Consider the following 20,260-nt stretch of genomic DNA (forward strand, 5'->3'; position numbering starts at 1 on the left):
CCCCTCCTCCTTGTTGACTCTCGGACAGGTTGACGGAGACGCTGAGGACGAATATATTCGTCTTTTGTCACAATAAACCACAATGGTTGCCGACGAATAAGCTTTGTTACTACCGAAATCAACTAGCTAGCTAAGAAGATCTAGATCACCGATGAGGAATCTTTTGTTATGGTCTAGCTAAGAAATCATATGCCTTAGAAGATCTCGACAAGAAAGGCAATTTCATCAAGAAGGTTTGCGACTACAACCTCTAATGTCAATTTTGCTTAGCGTTTACAGTCAGAAAGAAAAGAATGATATATGATCTACTGAAGATCTAGTCTGCAATGGAGAGATTGCTTTTGGCATATATATTCACCCACCAGAACTCTCTTCTATTTGCATTTTTAATCTTTAAAAATTATGAAAGAGTCGCGAATTCGCTTCGTTTATAAGAGAAGCTACTTCTCACGGAGACAGCAAATGATGAACAGGGATCTTCTGATCCACTTTTAGCGGACCAAGTCCTGATCCCCTGCATTAATTGGAGGGATTATTCAATGTCCCTGATCCAGGGACGGACCAGGGCAGACGAGACCAAAGGATCCCGCCTGCCAAATGATGGGCATCTTTCTGTTCAGTTGGACAAGCAGCTACTGCAAGCCAGGTGTGAAAAAATTGTAGCTTTTACCCATACTCTAACAAGAACAAATACAACGATGAACAGCATCATGAAGTGCGATTGCAAAGGCGGGACCCGCCTTTTTGCACAATGAAGTGCGATTGCAAGCATTGAAAAAGACAGATTATATCAAAACTTTTTACACATACTGCAACCAAATGAATCAGTATAGCTCTCCATAAACATATCTGGAAAATCTTTTTTGAAAATCTTTGTCGAGAATGAACAAATGTTCTAGCACCAGAACTCACATTTGCGCTTAAGGTGACATGAATATGACATTGACAATCATTTAGCACAGTGCAAAATTGCATAACACAATGGACCTCTTGGGCTGCAAAGAGATCGTAAAGAAGTACCGTTCTGACCCTATTTAGAAACTTAGTGACAAAAGAACAGAATGGTGATATTAGCGATTTGGCTTTGAATGTCTGCAAAGGTCAGAGAAGGCTTTTTGATCGTTGCATAGGAGGTTCGATACACAGTCAATCAGTTGAATTTTCCAATTTCCATTTTCTTCTTGATTGCTCTTTGGCCGTGATAGACGAATGCATCTAGTATTCCTGAAACAGTAAATATACCTGCAAGTGGAATGGAATTAGACAATATTTCTGAGTCATGAATAATATCCAGGAAGATGCATGCTCCAGGCTACCAGGTTAAGAAAAAACAATTTTGCAGGTTTGAAACCAAATATCATCTTTTATATGGACATATAGTAGCACGCCACTAACACTGTCTCCTCAGGATGAAGCAAAATAATACAATTTATGAGGGAATTGACAATTTGTTCTAGCAAAACATATTATAATGAGGGATCGAAGATTCAATGTGGGATTGGGTTCTCAACAAGTACGAACCATTAAATGGTCTTCAAATCGTGGAAACAACATCAAATTAGTTTAGATATTAATGACAAGAATGAGGAGAATACTACCTCCAACAATCGCACAGACATTAGTCAAGAGGTGCAAGAAAGATACATGTGCCTCTGTGAAAGTAACCTGCATAATGTTTCATGTAAGATGCCAACCATAATATACAGAGATCATTTGACTGGAAAGAAGTCTTTGTAAAATTACTATTTCAATTTTGACTATTAAATTAAGATTCACACACACAGTATCTTAACGAGTGACGAATATGTTGAACAACAAATACATCATGGTAGTGGATGCAGAAGCCAAAGTTCCAATTTAAAATGAATAAAGATAGTAAAACATTGATGGATAAAGGAAGACAAAAATGATAAATGCTGATATGGCCAACTTTGTGAGGGTATCAAATCAATCAACAGTTAAACCAATGCCCATAGAAGTGTTACCTTAATTGGAGAAAGGTCATAAAAGAAAAACACCCCTGGAACAGAATGTAGCCGACCAATATCGTCATTCCTGAAATGCTCTGTCACTGAAAACTGCACAACCACACAATCATTTGAATAGCAACAAAGGAACTCACTGTATATTAAAAAATATATACAGAAAATGTGAATCTAAGAATCAAGGTTACCTGATTGGTCTGGATAGTGTGCCCATTTATGTCAGTGTATACAGTAGGAACCACCTATAAAGGAAGAGAATACAAAAACTTAAGAAACACTGCATAACAGTATGATACTAGGGTTTCAAGCATCCAATCTGAAAAGTGAAAAGGAAATATGATAATAAGACCTACCTTGATGAAGTATTGGTACATTCCATATGGTGTTTGTTGCACCCACTGCACTCTGATATTTTAACAAGTAGGCAAGCAATATTTCCATATTAAAAGATTAGAAAGTCCAAATGATAACCAAAAACTTTGCAAATCTCAAGAGATGTACTGGAGGTTACCCATCAAGAGGATTGACAACACCAGGAAAATACTCTCCAAATGCTAGTTTGTTAATTTTATGGCTTATCTGTCATGATGATGATAATGGGGAAAAAGTGTCACTAGAAATATAGCTCCCTGAAACTAGAATAGATGAAAACTAAAGCTAGTAACGAACAAAAAATTCAAGGTTGAGTGATCCAGGATTTCTTACATTGAAACTTTCTTTTTGGAATGGCAACAGGTCATGCACATGCATATTTGACTGTTGGAAGCTTTTACCAGGGGCAAAATGAAAATTCCCACCCACCTTGTTGACTTCTAGGAAACCATAGATGTTGCACCCTTCGCCTTCTTCATCCTTGATCTTTTGAAGAAATCCTTCTCTCTTGCACTAAGATAAAAGAGAATAGTGAAAAGTTAATCAGCCTTCTTTAATTAAGAAATCATTCTTAGACCTTATACACTACTAGTTGCTTCAGATAAAGCACTTTAAATTTTAGATCAACGATTTGACTCATACATGTTACCGTTTCAAGAAATAATTTTTCTAAGAAAATTATATACATGAAACTTCTACAAGTTATCAGTTTTGTTACTTCGTCAAGCCCAGCTGACACTCTTTAATTAATTTTATCATGTTCTCCTTCATTCTTTTCCTTTTTCTCCTTTATTGTTCTCTCCTATTTTTCTTTAGGCCTCTTGCCTTGTGGCTAAGCCTCCCTAATGTTGTCACAGAAGCAGCCCTACATAAGTTGACAGTCACTAGAGGTAATGCCACCATTGGAGGCAAGACTGTCTCACACTGAGCACATCACCTGCATATATTACCTAAGTCATGGGATTGTCGTGTCCACAAATGTTAGCCTAAAGTGGCCATGACTTGGAAATAGCTCCTCAAAGTCCCTCACACCTCTGATTTGTAACACTCATTGACACACTTGACTCCTCACGACAACTAATCTGGGTTGGAGACAAGTGTGGCCTTGGGGAGCTAATTAACTAAAACAAGGCCATGGCTGGCACCAAGCACAATGCAAAGGTTTTGAGCACACTAAGACAGTCAGGAAAGTCAGAATGAATGTCAGAAGATATATCTTGAATCATTCCCATGATAATCTCTAGTCATTTTAAGATGATGGTTTCTTACAATGGCTAGGTTCATAATTTGTAGTATAAACATTCAAGACACAGTAAGGTTGAGATGCCAAGAATTTATAGGTAATAGTACCTGGTCAATCAGATCAGGATTTGACAGGCCCCAACCTTTCTTTCTGTAAGCTTCACGAACTTCCTCACAAGAATTGCAGCATTCTTCCTCAGACTGAAAATATGGCTCAATTAGTAATCAGTTGCAAGATATTTAATAAATTTGCATTAGGAACACATATTTACATAGAATAGATCTTAACTTTTATTAAGTACAAGAAAATTTGAGACAAAATTGATTATTTCTTGAGAATATGAGCTAACATATCATCAAAAGAATCAGATCAAAAGATGATTAAATTTCAAAGGAATGGACAAGCTCAATAGCCACTGAGACTTTCATGTCTTTAACATACTAAAAGTTAAAACAGATACTAAGGAGAAAACTCTCCAACATAAGTGAAATACATCAGTAGGAAAAGAAAAAATAGTTTAGGCCTACAACATATAGGTCAAGCATACTGATAGGACAGGAATCAGATTCTCATCAATTCAGTTATTCAGACCAGCACCATGTTTTACATAATCTCACAGGTCAACACTAATATTTAATATTTTCAAACTGGTCAGATTATTATGGGCAAACTTAAAATTCATAAACTATAATTAATTAGAAACAATTGAATCAATTAGAGCTGAAGTTACAAGGGACAAAGGAAGACCAAGAAATCTTCAGTTAACATATAATTTATAATTAATGTAGTCTTGCATAGAATTTGATCGAGGGATAAGATCCATATATATAACCTTAAATAATTAGAACTAGCATAACTTGATGGTGTTCATAAAATGATGATGAGGAAGATGATGTTGACAAAAAACCAGTTAGAATTTAGCCAATATTACATATTGTCATGGTTCCTTTATGTTTTAACTTTCTTATGTCAATTTTTTACTTATCATCATGCAGAATGTATTAAAGTGATAAACCAAACATAATTCCCTAAGAAGTAGAAGGAAACGAGTGGAAGGTAGATTTGACCCTTCTTGTTGTCATTGATTTGTGTGCTTTGCTTTTTATCAACTTGAAAATTTGAATTCTTCATGTTTGATTTAAGAGTTGATATTTGTTTGTGAAGGTTTTCGTACATGGTTTTGACTTGTTATGCTATTTTGACCGATTTTGCAAAATTCTATTTTTGTATTTAAATTAGATTGGACTGCCAATAAATCTACCCCTTCTTGTTTTCATTGATTTGTGTGCTTTGCTTTTTATCAACTTGAAAATTTGAATTCTTCATGTTTGATTTAAGAGTTGATATTTGTTTGTGAAGGTTTTCATACATTGTTTTGACTTGTTATGCTATTTTGACCGATTTTGCAAAATTTTATTTTTGTATTTAAATTAGATTTGACTGCCAATAAATTTCTGACTCGATCAGTTGAAGCAGCAGGTTGAGTCCAAATGTTAAGACATTGCCAAATTAAGCCAAATACTAGGTTCATAAACAACCTCTTTCAAATTACCAAACACAGTTCATAAACCTCTGACAAACTACCACACAGTAAGTTGATAAACAACCTCGGGGAAATTATCCAGGTCAAGGTTCATTAACCACTAGTTAACTGGTCCTTCTGTCCTACAAGGTTTTCTTGACAAATATCAAAATGAATTTCAAAAGAATAGTTAGTTCATATATTAAAGATTGAGTTTGCAAGATTATAACAAAAATGTGGTAATGGCAAGATCTTTCTGTGACTTATTAAGGTAATTTCATAGGATAACCAAAGCAATAGTTCATCACAGTATCAGTTCAATAATGACAAGCTGCTGGTGAAACAGACTTAGAAACATACCGCTTCTGCACCAAAGCAAGAACCGCAATATGTCTCATTATGTTCAAGCCGTCCACCATGTCTTTGTAAAGGCTTTTCAATCTGTAGTGTAAAATGGCAACAAATAAATACAGGCTGCATGTCTATGTCCTATCAACTTAGTAGCATACAGTAAATGGATACATAAGCCATACATACCTTAGGTGAACCAATTCCATCTTGTCTAGATTCGATAGCATTCCCATGAGAGTCTAACCTCTTTTTGATGACGTCGTGTCTCTGTGATAGAACGTGGGGAAAACCTATTACTAAAGGTCAAATGTAACAGTTTAAAGCACTTAACGTAGCTATATAAAAACTCTAGTGATAATACATACGACATCAAGATGCTCTTCTCCACTGATATCCATTGCATCGAGACTGACCGTAGAACATGAAAGGGCAGGGAATGTGATATCAAACTGCACTTATAATGAAGGAGACGTGTGGGAAGGGGGAACAAGATAAAACAAGAGAACATTGAGATGAATCATGTATGACAAAATGCAGTCCTTCAAAAAAAATCAAAGATATGTACTATATATCTTAAAAGTTTAGCAGTATAAATATTACATTGATCCGTAGCTTTTCTCCTGTTAAAGTATCAACTACAAGCTTTGTTTCTGTAACAGCATGAAGATACAACCCTGCAATAACAAAAGGAGAAAAAGGAAACAAACTGAGACGAAATGCATTTGGAAGTACAAAAGCACAAACATGTATACACAGAAGATTGGAAAATGAGCTTAACCACAAAGGACATGAATGATATTAACAACTAGGAGAACTTCCTAAAGTTTCTAACGGTGCATCAAAACATTTGGCTTTGCAATTCAACATTTTTCCCATGGCAAGATCACTATATTCAACAGAGAAAGAAGAGTCCACTTGTATATTACGGTGTTAAAAATGAGTCGGCACTATGATAATATGAAGATAACGGGAGAAATCCAAAATGATTGATTCAGCCTCATTTCAACACACTAGCCCACCATTAGTCTCAACTGTTATAAATAGGTCAGTTACATGATAATATGAAGAACAGGGAGTATAAAACTTGAAATCGTTAGTTTTTCGAGATTTCAGAACATTATTTATGATGAAATCACTAGCCATATAGATCCTCTAGTTGGAAAAACAAATGAAAGAAAGAACTGTAATTGTATGGGATGATCTCCTCCAGAAACCAAAAATACAGTAGCTAGTAGTTCACCGCTACCAAAAAAAAAAAAATCGCCCGATAATCATGCAAAAATCTCTGAGCTCGATTCTTCAAACAGGAACACTACTATGACGTGACCCTTCTGATGCTAAAATTAGATTTAACCAAGGTCAAACCCCTACGAACTGCATCTCACTCAACCAATATAGAAAACCTCGTAGAACTCGAAAATCACAGATAAAACCTAACGAATGAAGGAACCCGAAGGCAAAAACAACTTTCAACTCACGCAGTTCGGAGATGAATAGAAGGAACATGATGATGGAGGAGGCAATGGTGATTATGCCGCCGGAGAGGGTTCTTCTGTAGAAATCTTCGTTGATCTTCGGGTAAGCGTCCAGATTCCGGAACTTGAGAAAGAGGGCCTCCATCGAATTGACCGCCAAGAGGAATAACTATGAGCGTACACAGATCGCGAAATCAACAGGAATCAAGCCGAAGAAAGGCTTGGAAAAAGATGGGATCTATGAGATTGAAATTTGGATTCGGCAGCTCGATCTTTCTCGAATAGATAGATATAAACAAAAAGAAAAGAAAAACTGCGGGAGGGTTTCTTTGTTTCTTCCTTACTCTTCTCCTCGTCACTATTAAACGCTTTCCCACTTTATCATTTCCTAATTCAAATAGGAGTTTTTATACATTTTCTCATTTTCTCAATTACCGGGCCTGCACCTGTGTCGCGTAGCCTCGCCCAGTGCATTGTTAGCCCAACGTGGGAATGGGCTCACCGATAACCTCTGCCCGTGTCAGCCCAAGCCCAAGTTCGATAGGTCATTTTTTTATATAAAAAATTAATAAATTAAATAATAAAAAATATAAAACACTTAGTAAAATAGTGGGGAAAAAATCTGGAAAAAGCAGCACTTAACTTGTGATTTTCCTAAGAAAAGTTTGAACAACAGATGAAAAATAAACATATGTATCAAAGGTAAACCCTGACTCGTCAAAAGTTATTTGGGCACCCTTATTCAAGTTCATCACAAAGAATTGCCACACTATGGTACATAGATTTCAGAATTCTGCGTTCCTCGGAATCATTGATTTGGAGGCTATTTCTGGATCTAAGAATGAAGATTGTGCTACCTCAAGTGGGTTTCTGGGTTCATTCTGTTCATTGTTATCTGGTATCTGAGGGTTAAGATGTGCAGCAGTGAAGCCATGGAGTTCACCTTCGTTTGGCACTTTCTTCTACTCTTGTTAAGGCATCTCTGAACACATCAATGGCCCAATCTTTAACATCCTCCTGCAATCAAATTAGAATTGTGCGACCTTTTTAAAGATGGATTTACAATGATATATCTGTCAAGTGTTCTGCTGCTACTTTGCTCGAGCAAAATGAACAGAAAGGTTACATACATAGCTACTTGCACTGAACTAAGAGTGAGCTGCAACTGACAAGATTAGACAATTTTCAAACCGAAAGGAAATGAAAATGAAACTTCAAGCTTCGAAACTGAACATACACATGTACACACACACACACAAATAGAATGACTTCATGGAAAGAAAGAGTCAGCATATTTGATTTTATAAAGTTGGAACCATCATTGCAATTTATTCAGTTCTTATAGGTAAATGCTTATTATCCAAGTACAGTTACAAATTTGATCATGATCAAGTGCTTCTTGGATTGTCTTATGTCATTTAATTTGTGTTATGCCCACAACTACATATTATATAAATTAAATTCTTTTTTATTTATCGAACCAATACCTCATCAATAAATCAATATTTTCCTGTTTTATCTTGGTTGCTTTATTTTGGATTTTTATTACCATCTTTTATTTTGATTTTGATTTTTTTAGGGGGCAGGCAAAATGGTTTTGATTTATTGATTTCATAAGAAAAATCTAAACCAAAACTCAAACAGAAATCATTTCAAATTATAGGTTTGCCTTTTGTTTGGTTCAATTTGAAACCCGTATTGGCAAAATAAATAACTATATATCCATAAAAAATTGAAAAATACTTTTAAGCGTAGTTTTAGTGAAAATACTAGTAAAAATTATAGTCGTTTATGATTTATGATAGATAATGAACAGAACAAATCGGTAGCAATAAGAGAGCATATTAATCAACTAACTCAAATACATATAGCTTATATATGGTCACAAAAATCTATATAGCTTATCAATAAACAAAGCAAACTATAGATAGAAGGCCATACCAATTTTACTGGCTCTCCAGATCTGATGCGTGCATTTGCACGAGCAAACTTGGACTCAAATGGAGTTCTGGGTCGTACTTCTTGGATTGCATCCCATTCTTCACGAGAAAGCATTCTAATTGTTCCTTGTTCAGGAGGTGCATCTTTCATTTTACGCTCCAATCTTTCTTGAGAGGTGGCATCATGCTCCTGCGGTTATGCCAAAAGGAATTATATATGTGATTAACTACAAATTTCTTACTGAGAAATGGAGGAACAATTAACAGACAACAACAATTAGCAAATCATAATTCTAAAAAAGTAACATACTTGGCTAGGAATTCATAGAAACTCTGCCTGACGTAGATTCGATTCCTTTATGGCCACTAATACAACTGAAATAATGGTTTCTAAAAGACACTGTAAAAAAGAACAATAGCTCAACTAAAAATTAGACTATCTTGCCAAACCCCTAACTCCCACATCACCTCTATCACACGATTCATGATAATCCATGTGGATGGGGAAGATAATAGTGTATGATTCCATCATCTAAATTGTAGGAGAAAAGTTGGATGATATTCCAACAAAAAATTTAAAAAAAAAGGGCTGGGGAGGTCACAGTTAGACTACAATATATTTAATAATGTCAGTATCAAATTCACAGAAGCATAAGATCACCTATAAGAACAATCTTGAAACTGAAATGGTTGGAAACAAGGTTGAGAAGGGCATACCTTTCACATCTCACTGAGAGTTCACTGCTAAGAATCAATCTAAGCAAGAGTTATGAGAACTCCTAAAAAAACTTGATATCTTACTCATCCTAAAATCAGTGACACTGACCAAACAAGCATGGACTTAAAAAAAAAATCTAAATGAATAATCAAATCAGTGAAGCCCACTGATATTTGACAAACCATATCTTAACACACTAAAGGCTTGATTATGAAACCAAAATTTAGGATTGTCATAACTGACTTTAATGATGAGGCGCCAAATTCCAGTGCTATCACGTATTATTATGTCATATTTTGTTGCTTGTCGAATTTAGAAAAAAATAGCATGAACTTTGAAATATACATGCAAATTCATCAGATAGAACCTATACTAGGCTTCAAACTGATTGAAATGAAAAGGATTTACGAGGATGATAACAATATCTCGCTTTCTCCTGAGTCTTGAATGATAAAAAATTAACACTTCAATTACTTACTCGATACTAAAACAAAAACCCTTTCATAGAATAAATTTCAATCACTTACTCGAACACTGCAAAAAGTTAGTTTAAAAAATATTTGAAATGTAACATAAGTCTTTGACAAATACATCAGTAGTCAATAACCAGAGAATGCACCGCATGGAAGATTAATGATCAAAAGAGGCTTCTTTTAGATGAATGATGATGCTAAACACTTCATAAGCCCGATATTATAGAACACAAACGGGCTACTTTCAAAGGCCGAAATAAAAACGAGGAGCAGTAAAATTCGTTATGAATTTCCCCTCGTCGTGCGTGAGAAAACAACACGCATCAACCAAGGAGACCGGAAAATTTTAAAAGATGGACTTCGAAGGAATATAACCGAGGTTGGAGAATGAGAAGTGTGCAAGCTCTGAAGACGTACCATCATGAGAAGCTTGGCAAAAAGTGTAAGGGCGACGGCTCCAAGGACCATCGGCCAGGAGACGGTGTCGAGCCACTTGGAGGACTCCGGCGTCGGAACGAAAAACTCATCCTTTGACGGGTCCCGGCGCTGCCGCCGCGCCCGCTCACGGTCGCGGATGCGCGCTCGCAGCAGGTCCCCCGGCCCGTCTCCAGTGGCAGCGCGGATCGGCCGTCCCGCCCGCACCAGCGACCGCAGCATCGATCTCGATCGGCCAAACCCTAACAAAGACAGCTACAGGTCCCGTGAGGGAGCGAGGGAGGAGGGAGGCGGAGTTCGACCACGATTGGGCCTCTCCGCTGGGCCTTAAAACCGGCCCATAGAGAAAAGTGGTCTAAATTTGTGGGAAAAAAATTCAAAAGAAAAGAATTTACAAATAAATATTTTACTCAGAAAATTGACCTTGTTATTTTTTTTAAAACTGATTATAACGGAGATATGTGATGCAGGCCGAGGGTCAGAACCAGACATTACTTTTACTATCGATGCAAATTTAACGGTTTTAATTATATTGATGATATAAGATACCCAATTAAGGGCATCTTCATCAGTTAAACCTTTTCATAAGTTTTTTTTAAATTTTCAATATGTCACATCAATACCACATCAAAAGTAGAAAAATCTATTATTCTCTCCACAATAAAAAAAAAACCTCCATACAATTTTTGTTGTGGGTTCTACATTACAAATCATACATCTTTATTTTTATTTTTTCATTTAATATCTCTATATAATTTTTACTTAATATTTTATTTAATTATCATCTTTAAATTAATTTATTTATAATTTTAAATTAATAAACTTATGATTTTTAATTTAATTTAATTTATAATTTTTATTTAATATTTAATTAACTTATGAATTTTAATTTAATTATAGTCATTTGTATTTTTTTAACTTATCAAATATATTTATTTTCAAAAGAAAAATATATAATTTAACTATTAAATAAAATATTTAATGATTTTAAAAAAATCAAACATGTAATATTAATTTTCTAATGATTAATAGCTCCATCTTCAAAAGAAAAAAACAGGTTTGAAATATCAAACCTACTCTTAAAATAAAAACCTCAAAGCTTATGTCTCCATTCATTAGAATTTTTTTGTTGAACTTTTTCAACTCTACAAATCTGTAAAAAAAAGTTACATTGAAGATGCTCTAAGTGTTAGAATAGTTACTATTCTTGTGCCCAAATAAAATTTTAGGAGTTAACTTCCAAGCAATAGCCGATAAACTAGGAGAATCAAAAAGACATCAGAAGTTGCTGTCCATAATTATTTGATAAGTCTATATTTTTTTTAGAACAAAGATTTATTTAAAGGGGGATAATTATAATGTCCAAAATCAATCTATTTTAACATCATGCATAATTAGGTAGGTCAAAATATTTAATTGAAACAACGTCAATTTATTAACCAAGATTTTAAAATTTATAGGTTTACATTTTTGCACACATAAAAATTTATATGCATCAAATTATATAATTTATAGGATTTAATATATATATATATATATAAAATTATACGTGGACATAAACTTTTATAAAATTTATTATATATATATATATAGGGAATTTCTAAACCCAAAGAGGATAAAAATTGTTTAAAGAGATTGTTCAAGTTTTATTGGATAAAAATCTGAATGTCATATTTATTTTGTACAAATTAATTTAGAAAATGATATGATATATATATATATATAAAAGATTCCTTGATTATAAAGTTTCTTTGGATTTAATGTATTTAATTGTTCATTTGAAAAAATTATCAGATTTTTATCCACATCTATCACTTCTTCTAGGTGAAGGGCCTAAAATAGAAGTACTATTTCTTCTAGTTATGATATCTAACCAGAAAGAAGAAGTATTTACTTCCATGGATCTAACAATTCTATATGATCTTGAGAAAGGCTCAGTTTTTGTTAGACTTATTGGCTTTGTATGTTAAAAATTTAGAAGTGACAGGTGATAGTTTAGGAAAAGATTTTCCTAAAGATAAGTTGCTAAGATCTTTATTCAGTTTTGCAAAGACTTCTTTTACCTCACTAGGGCCAAAGTTACCAGCAAGATGATTGTCTAATTGAAGAAGTTTTGATTCAATCAAAGTTAAATGATAATGAAGAGAAGTAAGGAGAGCTAAATGGTATTATTTTGTTGTATCTGAATTTGATCTCCTTTGCCAGGAAGAGTAATCTGGCAATAACCGTCTTCTTTTGTAGTGAAAAATTATCTTGTATATTCTACAACATCATCATAATGTATATTTTCACATTTCAATTTGTTCATTTATATTTTAGTTCTTCTAATACATGGTTAATTTAATTTTATCTCATTTTTCGTTTATTTGTGTTTTGTTATGATTAATCAAGTCCTTTGATTGTGGTAAAAGTTGATGAGTATCTATTTCTGTTACAGGTTTTAATGTTTTTACGCTTTTTAAGTAGTCAAGATTTTTTAAAACTTCGGCTGTTAATTTTTGTTGTTGCAAAGAAAGTGTAAGTAGATGTTCAAATTTATGTAGTAACGTTTGACAATGAGTTTCTACAAAGAGACCAAGACTTAGCACTAAATCTGTTAAAGTATTTAAGTGGGGTTGATCAGAATGTAGGTGATGGCTAAGTTGCTTCCTTCTAATATAACAAGTATGCTTATTATGGTCTAGAGTTATTATTTGCCTAGGTTGTAGAACAAGATCTAAATAATCAAGTTTTTTAAAAGAGGTAGAGGTTGTACACATATAGGTTTCCAAGTCTATTAGCTTTGATACCAAACTGGGGTTCACTTTTTTTTTACAACTTTGAGGTATTTGTATTGTCTAGGTTGAGTTTTCTAAGCCTTTAGGTATTTGTCTAATGCTTCTAGATCGCACCAGTGAACCTCACCTTGTAGAGAGTCTCTAGACTTATTGTATAGTTTCTAGTTTCTTACCTTGGCTCTTCAGGTCTTACGGTAGCTTTCTTGCTGTTTTTCCTTACTTAGCCAACACAGGTTTTACAAAACCAGAAAACTAAAGTTCGTCTTCTCTCTTAGCTAGTTACTGAAAAGTCAGATAAGGACTGAGGACTATTGATAGTAGAAACAATAGACAAAACCCAGAGGCTTAGAAATAAAAGCTTACTCGGCCATATACAGACTTAGTATTATAAAACAAGCTTACAAGCTTACAAACTTAAACAAGCTTACAAACTTAAGCAAAGCAAACTTAAACTAGCAAGTTACAAACTTACAAGGATGTAGTAGGGAATACAACTGTCAGAGAAGAGAGGAGAGATTATAGGTTCTTGTATTGATGGCTCACTTATGCAGAGAGACTCTCTATTTATAACAAAAGAGAAGAGACTAGAAGAGAAACGTGGCAGATAAGTTGGAATCCTCTGGTGGAGTTTTAGCTCATGGCTGATGTTTTTAAGTTACTGACGTCATTGCATCCGTCATAGAGTAGAGTGTGGTCATCATTGCTTCCGTCAGGAGCTATATTTCCATCATATTGATTAAATTTGGTTCTTCAACAGAACCCATTGATGGAGGGATTGTTAATGTAGAGGCTATAGAAAGATTACTTTTTTGTTTCTCTAGCCAAGCCAAATTTTCCTTTTGATAAAATTGGCATAAGTTTTGATGGTGAGTAGTATAGGAGAAGGAAAAGTGTACTGTCCCACATGTCTTTGGCCAGTAAATTTTTTTAGTGAAGGTTTCTCTGGCCAGACTATAATCTGTTAGATCTTGATAAGGATCTCATAACCAAGAGCTTCCTTAAAGAGAGGCTCTCCAATGATTTAATTGTTCAGAAATTGGTTTTGGAGAGAGTCGATCTTTGTCTGGATGAGAGGGATAGTCTTCGAATGGAAGTAATTGCATATTTAATCCTTGCATATCTAGTTTAATTAAAATGTCTGGCTGGTTCTGTCTGGGTAGAGAGCCATTCAGGTGGAGTACTATCAAAATTAGCTAAAATGATGGTTTCTTTTTTCTTCAAGTAAGTGTTGGAGAAGTCTTCCAAGAGTTTTTGGTACTAATGGTATTGAGTCTAATTCTTGGATCCATAATTGATGGAGCAATCCATAAGTCATAAGAGATTCTGGAGTAATAAGTCTTCCTCTATAATTTTTTCTTTGAAAATTTTCCAACTGTATATTAGCTTGACGTATTGAATATAAAAGTTGGCATCTACAGCCCAAGTCTGTAAGTTTTATGGTAGAACATTGAGAAAATTGTTTTATACATGGAATTTTCATCGAGTATTCCTTTGTATAAGAAATCATTAAGTCGGGGGTTTCATTTTGATGAAACCAAGTTAATGCATTTGAGAGTTCTAAGAACATTTTATAAGAAGAAATATCGCCCAATGTTTGTAAGTATAAAGTAAGGTATTCTGGTAGGGCTTTTAGTGAGAAAGGATGATCTTTCTTCTTATGGCCTTGCAATACTTCTAAGGACTGATAATGGAGTGGCCTAAGTGGTACAGAAAGCATATCTGTTTCTTGCCTTGTTGGGCTAGTATTAGAAGAAGCTGCCATTAAATAAGTTTTGTCCCCTTGTATTTTGTTATCCAGATGAAATATTGGACTTATAATAAAGTTGCCCACAATTTCTCTCGGAGTAAGTCATAGGCTTCGTTAAGTGAATAAAACCCTTTATAAGGAGGTTTATCTTCTTCTAGAAGTAAGACTTTCACTTCATCCCAAGTAGCATAAAGGCCTGCATAAGGCCCAGAGAAAATAGCATAATAGGAGAATTTCTTCCCAAGTGGTTTCTGAATAGTAGTCAAGAAATAATTTGACATAGCATTAATAATAACTATTTGTTGGCTAGCTATTCCAGGTGAAGTAGGAATATTCGAAATATTATCTATTAAGCATTATTGGATGCTATCAAGTTAAAGTCTTAAAGGAAACTCAAAAATATCTCCTTTGCGGGAGAATTGAGGAAGTTTTTGATTGCCGAATTTCATTGTCTTTTGGTAGCCATAAGTGCAAACTCTCTCTGTATCCATGATTGCAAAACAATATTAAATTAATAATCTTGATAAAGTGGCTGCTAAAGAATTAACACTGCCTTTAATATGCTCCCAATGGATCTTGAGTCCTTTATTAAGAATAGCATCTGTAAATTTAATCCAGCGTTTAGAGCCTAATACTTTTCTTACCTCCTTTGTCTGTTGGTTATATTTTACTATAGCCTCACAATCGGTTCTAATAGTTATTTCAGATTTATTGCAAATAAATAGCATGAAGGCTTCTAAACAATAAATGACTGCTAGTAACTCAAAATATAAAGATGTAAGTCTTCCTTTTTCCTTATATTTTCCTGAGACATATATGCACAATTGTTCTGAAGTTTTTGGATCATATGTAGATCTTTTACTAAATAAAGCTCCTCCCCAGCCTATCTCACATCCATATGTTTCAATTACTAAGTAATTCGTATCTAAAGGTAAAGTTAATTGAGGTAATTGTTGGACCATTACTTTGATTTGTTTTACTAAATCTATATCTTGTTGATTAAAATATCTTTATCCTGTTTACGAAGTTTTGTTATACAAAGGTTCACTAATTTTTCCAATATCTTTTAAATAAGGTCTTACATAATTAAATAAGCCTAAAAATGATCTAAGTGTTTTGATGTCTTCCATTTTATCTGGAAAGTTTAAGATTTTACTGGTGATATGAGTTTGAAGTGTTATCTTACCTTGACCTATAAGACTACCTAAAAAGTCAATATAAGGAACATCTAGTTTCATTTTTCTTCTGGAAATAATTAAACCATGTTGTTCAAAAAGGCTAAAAATCATGTGTAAATGTGTATAATGTTCTTCTTTTATTTTTGAGAATACCAAAATATTATCAATGTATACACATGTGAAGTTAGTCATAGGTCTAAATATGTCATCCATTTTCCTTTAAAAGGCTCGAGGGGCTACTTTTAACCCAAAAGACATGACTAGCCATTCAAAATGGCCTTCCGGGCAAGAAAAGATTGTCCAGGGAATGGATTCTAGATGTATTTTAACTTGTCAAAATCTGGATTTCATAACAAATTTAGAATACCATTTCGATTTTTGAATTTTATTGAGTAATTGATCTTTATCTAGTATTTTATACCCATCTTCATGACAATTATCATTAAGTCTTTTATAGTTGAACATCATTCGATACTGCCCTCTTTTCTGCTCAGCTCCTTTATTGACTATAAAAGTAGGACTTCTATGTCTAAAATCTGATCTCTGGATGGCTTGTAATGCTAGGAGTTAAGTAATATGCATTTTGCATTCTTCTATATCCCAATTAGAATATTTTAAGTCTTATACTTTAATGGTTAAGTCGGGATTGATAATATTCAGTTTACAATACACTTTATCCTTTTCCCAATATTTGACGGGATTTTCGCCAAGAATTTCTATTTTTTCTAGTCTAGAAATGACAGCATCTAATATGTCTTTTTTACTAAGTGGTGTATTTAAAAAGGAAGGTTTAAAACCATCTTGATAGTAAGTTTATGGTTCAACTGTGACCTCAAAGTTAGGTATGTCTTCGCTAAAAGCTTCGAGGCTCCAAGAGCCAAGTCTATCTAGTTTTTCTATAGGGAAAGCGTAACTTTAAGTTTCTTCGTTTTTTTGCTTTAGGTTGGCTAGAGGATGAGGTGGAGCAGCTGGGGTTACAAAGGACAGAGTTAGGTAGAGGAAGTAGGATTACAACTTTCAGCAGGAGAGGTATCACCACACAGCCCAACACTATAGGGGGTGGAAAGAAAGAAAGCATAATCCTTAAATCTGTTAAAGTATTTAATAGCTCTTTTACTTATTATTTTGTTCTCAGATCTTAAATCTTTTCTTCTATATTCAAAAGTCCAAATGCTTAAATATTCTTGATATTTTTCAGGCCTCAACTAGTGGGGTTGCTCCGGTTGCTGCTCCCGCCACAGAGGCTTCTAAGTTGGAAGTCGCTGCCTGATCATTTATAATTATCATTAATGTAAGATTTGATAATTATAAGCTCATTGTGGAAGTGTTGAATGCTTCCAGAGCAACACATGATTTTTGCGGATGGTATTGTTCCCATCTTCCATTTTGGAGTAATGCTGCAGTTTTTGGCATTGTAACAAACACAAGTGACCTGAGGAATTATCAAGAAGAGTTCATTATTTGATTTTGAGTTAAACATTAAATGGATTAATTATTGGCGGCAACTTTGACTGGTTGATCTGTCTCTCTTGATCGACATGTTGTTTTTCTATTGTAATTTCTTTTTGGTTGCTTGTCGTTTTGTTCGAGCAAAGGTGGGGCATGCTTGAAAAAATAAAAAATTTAGTGGATATCTGTGATCGATTGCGTTACGCCATGCTATTATAATCATCCAGTGATTGTGTTACTTCATCATTTTTATAATCATCCAAAATTAGTAAGTAGTTTCAGTAGCAAAAGCAATTATATTAAATTCCACAAGTTTAATATTGTGGGGTTGGCCAAACCATGTACGCCTTTTTACAACATTGGGACTATGCCTATGTGCATCAATTGCTCATGCCCTTGTTGTATACTAGGAAAAGATCTAGTAGCATTGCAGTGTATGGTGGAGTGTTGCATTGCCTGATGCAAAGAGAATAATCATGTAAAATGTCTAAACCTTTTGTTTTTCTTCTAAACAAAATCAATTATATTTATTTGCTTTTGGTTTCTTCAGTTGTGCATGTGAATAGTAGAGATTCCATTGTTTTTCATTTTCAACAAAAACATGCAGCAACCTTAGCTGACATACCGTTTTCAAAATGATGATCCCTTCTACCTGCATGAAAATTTGTTATCAGTTTAATAGAGATGGTAGCAGCTTGTGTTGGTGCAGCGGGGTTAGTTAGAGGAGGTGAATTGTTTAAAAAAAAATCTTTTTTATTCTTTCAATTTTAATTAAAAGTAATTATAATAAATGACAATTTAAGTAGTTTCAGTAGCAAAAGCAATTAAATTCCACAAGTTTAATATTGTGGGGTTGGCCAAACCATGTACGCCTTTTTACAACATTGGGACTATGCCTATGTGCATCGATTGCTCATGCCCTTATTGTATACTAGGAAAAGATCTAGTAGCATTGCAGTGTATGGTGAAGTGTTGCACTGCCTGATGCAAAGAGAATAATCATGTAAAAAGTCTAAACCTCTTGTTTTTCTTCTAAACAAAATCAGTTATATTTATTTGCTTTTGGTTTCTTCAGTTGTGCATGTGAATAGTAGAGATTCCATTGTTTTTCATTTTCAACAAAAACATGCAGCAACCTTACGTTAAGCTGACATATCGTTTTTAGAATGATGATCCTTTCTACTGCATGAGAACTTGTTATCATTTCAATAAAGATGGTAAAGATGGTAGTAGCTTATGTTGGTGCAACGGGTTTGATAAAAGGAGGTGAATTATCTGAAAAAAAATTCTGATCTTTCAACTCTAATTAAAACCGGAGTTGTTGTTTATTTTTTACGTACAAGAGTCATTTTATAGCTCCTAGAAAATTTTATCCGTGATTTGAGGACGTCTTCCATAGGACTGGAAGACGCTTCCAGCGAGGCACCAGTGGATAAAAGTTTATCCACTGCCAATGGCAAAATCTGCCTGGTCGAAGGCGCCTTTCATGGGGCTGGAAGACGCCTTCCATGGCTGGTTGAAGGCGTCTTTAGCATGAAGGTTGCGGAGGTGCCTTCAACTCTTGTTCTGATTTTAGCTCTTCCGTTGCTCTGATCGCCTGGGTGATATCGGCCAACCGAAATAGGGTTCACCCGAACCCAATTTCCGGCCTTCTTCCTTGAGTACGCTTCCGCTCCGGCTTCTCGTCCATTGAACGTCGCGCACGTCCTTCTCGTCCACCGGTGTACTCTTCCGCGGCACCTCGCCCCTCGAATGCACCGAGTCTGTCGGCTCCCTTCCCATGTCATCCTTCTTGCTAGCTGCGTCTTCTGCTCAACTTCTCATGTTCCTAAGCTCCTGCACACTTAGACATAAAGATCAAACACAATAGGAGTTAACTTTAACTTGGTTGATCACATCAAAACTACCACGGGGTTCCAACAATCTCCCCCTTTTTTATGTGCATCAACCCAAGTTCAAGTTAAGGTAAAAATATATTGAATTAAATTTTTTTACAAAAAATGATAAAAATATATCCTAACGTCCCCTTAACTTGTACCTCTCTCTCTCTCTTTGATCGTATCAAAAAAATAGGAATAATACCATAAGAAGTTAGAATATTTTGAAATTAATTTTGAGGGGTACTTAAAAAATAGTAACAGAATAGTTAAAAAATTTTATAAAGTCATACTTTGTATAAAAAAAATAAAAGAGTTAACAAAAATATTTTGCCAATTGTGAAAATTCGAAAAAAAAATTCTAACTTGTTAACAAATATAACAGTAAATTGTTTTATTAGTTAGTCATTAAATATTTATTTCAATAATAGGCTTCTAGCTGTGGCGAGACACTAAGCCTTCTTGGATATTGGAGCAACAACCACTTTCTTAGACAAAGTCTTTTAAAGAAATTAATATTTAATTTCTTTTCTCACATTTAACCTTTTTAAAAATAATTTTACTCTAAGTATGTTTTTGGAACCCAATATAAGTCCCTACCTACTGGGTTAATTAAAAATTTGGGGGTACATAATTTTTAGGAATATTCTTAATTTATCCCTGGTGATGTCTAATATACCAGTTTAGTCTATCATATTTTCTAGATTTTGGTCTTTGA

The 20,260-nt window shown here is 34.3% G+C and overlaps 2 protein-coding genes across 3 annotated transcripts; both read right to left on the bottom strand.

Moving 5' to 3' along the window:
* Positions 1–883: 883 nt before the first annotated feature.
* LOC121993169 (endoplasmic reticulum-Golgi intermediate compartment protein 3-like) lies at positions 884–7,345 on the bottom strand. Of its 2 annotated transcripts, none has more exons than XM_042547855.1 (13): positions 6,952–7,345; positions 6,074–6,147; positions 5,839–5,922; positions 5,660–5,740; positions 5,483–5,563; positions 3,708–3,800; positions 2,691–2,870; positions 2,497–2,564; positions 2,339–2,390; positions 2,174–2,227; positions 1,986–2,078; positions 1,599–1,665; positions 884–1,242 (listed from the first exon to the last, which is right to left on the bottom strand). In XM_042547855.1, the coding sequence occupies exons 1-13, from the start codon at positions 7,091–7,093 to the stop codon at positions 1,151–1,153; spliced, it is 1,161 nt and encodes a 386-aa protein (XP_042403789.1). In that variant the 5' UTR covers positions 7,094–7,345; the 3' UTR covers positions 884–1,150. The 2 variants fall into 2 exon arrangements, with proteins under 2 accessions (XP_042403789.1, XP_042403790.1); XM_042547856.1 differs by having other exon boundaries at positions 5,839–5,927; positions 6,952–7,018.
* Positions 7,346–7,571: 226 nt separating this feature from the next.
* LOC121993170 lies at positions 7,572–10,804 on the bottom strand. The gene is made up of 3 exons (XM_042547857.1): positions 10,497–10,804; positions 8,890–9,078; positions 7,572–7,965 (listed from the first exon to the last, which is right to left on the bottom strand). Exons 1-3 carry the CDS (start codon positions 10,734–10,736, stop codon positions 7,888–7,890), a joined length of 507 nt encoding a protein of 168 aa, XP_042403791.1. The 5' UTR covers positions 10,737–10,804; the 3' UTR covers positions 7,572–7,887.
* Between the last annotated feature and the right edge of the window lie 9,456 nt (positions 10,805–20,260).

The sequence above is a fragment of the Zingiber officinale genome, chromosome 6B, assembly GCF_018446385.1.
Source record: "Zingiber officinale cultivar Zhangliang chromosome 6B, Zo_v1.1, whole genome shotgun sequence".
NCBI classification, from domain to species: domain Eukaryota; kingdom Viridiplantae; phylum Streptophyta; class Magnoliopsida; order Zingiberales; family Zingiberaceae; genus Zingiber; species Zingiber officinale.